The sequence below is a fragment of the Uloborus diversus genome, chromosome 7 (assembly GCF_026930045.1).
Source record: "Uloborus diversus isolate 005 chromosome 7, Udiv.v.3.1, whole genome shotgun sequence".
In the NCBI taxonomy this organism is placed as follows: Eukaryota; Metazoa; Arthropoda; class Arachnida; order Araneae; family Uloboridae; genus Uloborus; species Uloborus diversus.
This window is the reverse complement of record NC_072737.1, coordinates 17,778,284-17,784,283: the sequence shown is the minus strand read 5'-3', so window position 1 is coordinate 17,784,283 and position 6,000 is coordinate 17,778,284. Positions and strand designations below refer to the sequence as shown.

The following is a 6,000-nucleotide window of genomic DNA, read 5'->3' as shown; positions in this document are numbered from 1 at the left end:
TGGGCCTCCCCACACTGCGGGTACATAGACCCAACCCTGTTCATAACTAAGAGTTTTTAAAAGTTTTAATTTTGCACAAATTCTAGTTTACCTTTTCAGATTTTTTATTCATACTAAATACCATACAAAAAGAATACTAATGAATCGCACTACTTTCAAAGTGAAAGAATGAAACGATCCATGAAAGATGAAACAATCGCCAAAAAAGAAACGATCTATGCGGGAAGAAATCTGCGCAACTCTAATATTAGGCAAAGTTACGGTATCGTGATCGTGCAGATGAGTTTTCAAAAGTCTTGCCACCATAGCATTCCAAAAGATCCATTGAAATATGAAAATTGAGCAAGCTAAATAAATACACAGGAAGTATTAAAAGCTCATTAAAATTTAAAATGATCCTCCAAAAAAAAAAGAAAAAAAAAGCAGCCTTAAATGGTATTGAAAGTTACATTAAACTGTTAAATAAATACGCCTACAAGATTATTTATCGCCTATCTCACTAAGCGGCAACGTTACCGTATCACAGCCTCATGCTGGGTCATGGCGCAGTAATATTTGGGGGTGCGCCCTTGCTCTTAAGGGGTTTTGATCCCTGCATATTTACATTAAGTACGGCACTAAAGTCATCAAATATGAAAAAAAAAAAAAAACATATATTTCTAACAATAAATAAATTTAATTATTCATTGCATTTTTCATTTTCGGAAAAATGGTGTCGTCGAACCGGAAGAGAAATCCATTACATTTTTTTCCCTTTTTTTGTGCAATTTCTCATTGAGAGGGAAGAAAATTTTAGTGTTGGTGAAATGGGAGGTAAATTAAAACAACAAAAACCTCGTCCAAATACAGAGGTGCACAAGTAGAAGGAGTGATGGTGGTGGTAGGGGGGAGGGGGTTCAAAGCACCATTAAAATTTTTGGGTAGTAATTTTCGAGGTATTTTTGCTCCTGGGGGGGGGGGAGCGTCTTTGGTGCACTTGTAGGTAGGACAGGGGCGGACTGGGTCCCCCAAGAGGGCGTCGACCTTGACAAAAAAAAAAAAAAAATAACGAGGTGCACAGGTTCGAGGGTGCCAAAAAAATAAAGGTAAAGCGTGCAAATAAAAAAAAAAAATAAATAAAAGTTCGGGGAGAGGGGAGTGATCAGAGCAAAAAAAAAAAAAAAAAAAAAAAAAAAAAAAAGAGAAGGCGCACAGGTTTGAGAGCACAAAAAAAAAAAAAGCACGAAGTAAGTCGCGAGGGGGCGCAAAAAAAGGGGGGAGATTAACAGGTTCAAAGGGCGCAGAAAAAACCACAAGGGCAAATTTGGAGGCGAAAAAAAAAAAAAAACCCCGCACATGTTCAAGGGAGTAAAAAGAAATGAAGGCACACAAATTTGAGGTTGCAAAAGAAAAAAAAAAAAAAGACGCACATATTCGAAGGCGTAAAAAAATGAAGGCACATAAGTTTGAGGTCGCAAAAAAAAAAAAAAAAAAAACTGAAGGTGCACAAAAGGCGCTCGGGCGCATCGGCCCGGGGACCGTTGGTTCGGCTGGCCAGTCCGCCCCTGGTGGAGGGGGCACTCCTGTCCTGCTTAGATGAAAATAAATTCATCTTTCAAGTCGAGAGGGGGGGGGGGGGTGCAACTGGCCCTTTTTGACCCTCCTAAATATTGGACTTGAAGAAAAACGAAATATTCAATGTTTGCGGGCATGAGTGTATGGCATTCTTTTTCGCGTTCTATCTGTTTTGAGGAGAACACCTGTTAAGCAAACCGAAAATATTAATTTTGTTTACACTGGAACTGAAACAAAATTCCGTACATTTTTCCGTCAAAAGTCACTTTTGCCACGGCGCTTCTCAAAATGTTTGCGAAGGATCAACATTAATAAAAGCGCGGAACAAGAAACTAAACAAAAGAAGCGAAAAAGCGCGTCCATTCATTCGATTTCTTTGTATTCCCCAAAGAAGGCATTTTAGTGACGGGCCATCGGATCCCATTGGACAGTGGCTCCTATTTGCGGAGTCAACAATCGGAGCTTCCGAAGCCTCTGATTCGCTCTTTCCATATATGGTCGTGCATTCCAAATTTGGAGACCCCGTTCACCATATATGGAGAGGGCGCTCACTTCACGTGAAACATGGATGGTTATAAACATTAGAAGTGGAATTATGAGGCAGAGCAGTGTCTACCGCTACGGGAGCCACAAATCATATGATTAGAGAAAGAAAAAAATCGGGAGAATTTTCCACTCGCTTTCTCTGATCCGTTATCTCTACGAACTATCTCCAGTAGCTGTATTCGTGTTCTCAGTTACAGCAGTGGTGACGAAATAGTCGACTCGACGTTCCCCATGTGCGATTGTGTGGTGACGAAGGGGTTGAATGGTTTTGACCGAGCGTTATGCAAAGTTCATTTGTGGACAGCAGAGGCAGAGATCTAGGCTTTAAGTCTTCCCTTCAGGAATTATCCGACAGTAAACCAATGGTTTTGGGAATGAGCGGCGAAAGTTATCAAAGCAATGGCCACGATAGGGATGGCTACGGACTCGGCTCGCGTGAGAGCTCCTCGGCTGTCGGAATGGGCAAAAAATCTCTTCCAGCGAACGGGAAAAAAAACCAAAGGACGGGTCAAAATCAAGATGGAATTCATCGATAACAAATTGCGACGATACACGACTTTCAGCAAAAGAAAGACTGGAATTATGAAAAAGGTTAGTAACGAAACGAAGTGATCTTCCGATAATATTTTCAATTTTCCGAGCATCGTAGAATTACATAAATGCAAAATTTATGATATTTTTAAGCCATCGCGAGTGTTTGTTATCGTTTTGAGCGAGTTTTGGGTCGGAATTTGAGTGTATCTTTACCATGTGCTGAAGCATCTGCTTTTCGAAGTGCCCTTTGACCGTCCTATTTCCTGTAAGTGATATCTCATTTTCTCAGTGTCGATTGATTTTCAGAATGGAAAATGTTTCAAAATGGCTTTTTATTAACGATATGTCTGCATTTCCCCCCAATGTCATTTCTCGAAACACAGCACTTCTCACTCAATAGTGTTAAAATCTGAGTTTTATTATTTTCCTGTGTGTGCTATCATCTCAGATGGTGAAATATTATTACATTGCTGGGCTTTACAATGCTATTTTTTCCCCTGTAAACAAAGTTGTTAATATGCAATAAGTTGCATATATGATATTTTTTCATAAATTCTATTCTTATGTGTCAAAACAATTAGATTGTGTGTTCAATGGATATTTGCTTTTGATAGTTTTCATCTAACATGCATCAGTTGCTTTCCTTGTGAATATGGGAAAAATTGTTTGGATAATCAAGCTGTATAATGTTGCATATGTGGTTAGTATCTAAAACAGATGTGCTTTAATTAGAGCTTTTCACTCTCAAAATTTGCTGAAAAATTGAAAATTTATTCAAGGGTGATTGTGTTCCGGTATTTTATTGAATTTCCGGTATTTTCGGACGTATTTCCGGTATTTTTATGTCCGAAAATACCGGAATTATGTTTTTTTTTTGTTATGCTTTTATCTCCCTACCTCCGCAATTTTTTAAAATTATATAATACTCATCAAATATACCTGCAAGAACCTTAAGATGGACACCTATCCCTTAAGATGGACAAATAAATGTCAAGATAATTTGTATAACACCAGCTCAAAAGTAACTTTGTAACCCATTAAAAATTTAATCACATGTACACACAATATTTTGACTCAAAACTATTTAATACTATGGCAAAGATGCACTTTAGTAATAAGGGTCAAAGATTACCCCCCCCCCCCCCCCGGTCTCGCTTTGAAACTTTCAGGTATTTTTTGATGAACTCACAATCACCCCTGTTTATTACTCTGCTATGTTGTACTTATTTCAAGGGTGCCCAACCCCCTAAGGGCAAGGGCGCTGCCCCTCAAAATCGCGGAGACCCCCTCCCAGAATGAGAAAAATACCCCTCCCCTAAAAATTTCTGTGGCGCAGTCTGCACCACGATCCTCCCTAGGTGGGCACCCCCTGCTTACTTTTGCATACACTAAGACCAAACAGGCCTCTCATTTAGGAAAAGTCAATTGCCCCCCCCCCCTCCCATCATTAGCTTAAAAAAATTAATGTTTACATTTTAGTGGGCGTGGTTTCTATTGTTTCTAATAGAATTTACATTTGGTATATATATTACCGTTAAAGTATATAATGCAGTTATTTTATAGGACTGCATTCCGTTCAGTTAATCCATGAACTAACTGATCGTGTCCGTTAAAGTGTAATATGTTATTACTTTGACACTTTAACTAGTTATTCTATGAAATAACTAGGTATTCTATAAATTAACTAATGGGAGACAGTTAAAGTGTAAAATGAACAATTTATCTAAAATGAAATAACTAGATATTCTATAAATAAACTAATGATGACAATTAAAGTGAAAAAGAAGGAATTTATCAAATTTATGCAGCGTATAAATGGTACATATGGAAACGTACCATAAAATCATTTGTTACGACAAGGATTACTAAAATGACACTTGTAATTACAGAGAACATTATTTCTCAACGAAAACTGGCGGAAACATGCTAAACAAGTTCTCTCCCTATGGCCTGTACTAGTTCATAAATGCAGTAGGGGTGGAAGGTAAATGTATTTGTCATGTAAGATATATGATAAAGATTATTTTACACTTTAACGGGCTGCATATCGTTATTCTATGAAATAACTAGTTAAACCATGAAATACAAGAGAGTTTTACACTTTAACGGACACGGTCAGTTATTCCATGAAATAACTAGGTATTCTATAAAATAACGGATTTCATACTTTAACGGTAACATATACCTCCTTATGATTAAATTAGAGGTAATGTTCCAATCATATAGGATACTTACTAATGTGTTTTTTTTAATACGTTGACTGCCACGGCATTTTTCAGAAATCTGGCTTGAAATGACAATTTGATTCGACCACATTAAATTATTTAAAACTAAATTCTAGTGCATAGTTATCATCAAAAGGCTTAAAAAAATGAAGCCACCTACCGAAAAAAAAACAGCGTCGTCCGATAAAAGCCTTGTTGTAGTACTATAGTAGAATACCTTTATAACGCCGACCTGTAAAACACAATTCTCTATAAACCGCACAACTTTTTAGAATCAAACAATAAGTTTTGAAGTTTAAAAAATCACTCTGTTTTGCCTTGCAAACATAAAAATTGTTAGGAAAATTAAATTTTGAATCCGTTTTTCATTTTTTCATCTTAATTCAAAGCTTTTAAATGAAAATTAGCTTTCACAGTAAAATGAAAATACCAGATGGTTCTTGAAAATGCAGCTGTTATGTAAACCATGAAACTAGCAGAAGTGCAGGATATTTCACTTTCTTTTAATATCTATTTGTGAATGACTCATTGAATAATAAATGCTTTAATACTAACTACAGATAAAACTCATTCTGAAGTGCTAATATATGGATTTATTTTGAATATTAGTTTAAAACCTTGTGAAATGACCTATATAACGCAAAAACCTGTATAGCGCAAAAACTCTGGTCCCAAGGTATGCGTTATAATGGTCTTCTACTGTATCTGTACCCAAGCAAAAACTAGTATGTTGTGGCCATCACGAAACTTTCTTCTATATTTTTCTTTTTTTTTTCTGATCCCTCCCCATGCTTGACGAGGAAGCAATATTCCCAACAAAAACAAAATTACACATGCAAAAACTAGACGACCATCCCAATGTCTGAATTATTGCAAAAGCAAAGCAAAGAGCGAAAATTGAAAGTTATTTTAAAAGCCTTGCTTGAATTAATTACAAATATTTTATTTGTTAACAAACATAAGATGGCAACAGTTAAAAATTTTAAATCATTGAGATAATATTTCCTATCATTTCCATACAATTAAAATCACGAGAAATACGCAGACGACAATCTATTACGATTTATCTTTCATATTGTTGCATTAATAAAAATATTTTTATTCGCAAAAAAAAAAAAAAAAAAAAATCAACACCTCTTGG

The 6,000-nt window shown here is 36.2% G+C and overlaps 1 protein-coding gene across 1 annotated transcript in view; it reads left to right on the top strand.

Moving 5' to 3' along the window:
* The first annotated feature begins 2,122 nt into the window (after window positions 1-2,122).
* LOC129225623 (serum response factor-like) overlaps window positions 2,123-6,000 on the top strand; it is a 104,693-nt gene continuing 100,815 nt past the window's right edge. Inside the window, exon 1 of the mRNA XM_054860089.1 lies at window positions 2,123-2,691. Within this exon, the coding sequence (XP_054716064.1) occupies window positions 2,500-2,691 (192 nt within the window). The 5' untranslated portion in view covers window positions 2,123-2,499. The remainder of the gene's footprint in view (window positions 2,692-6,000) is intronic.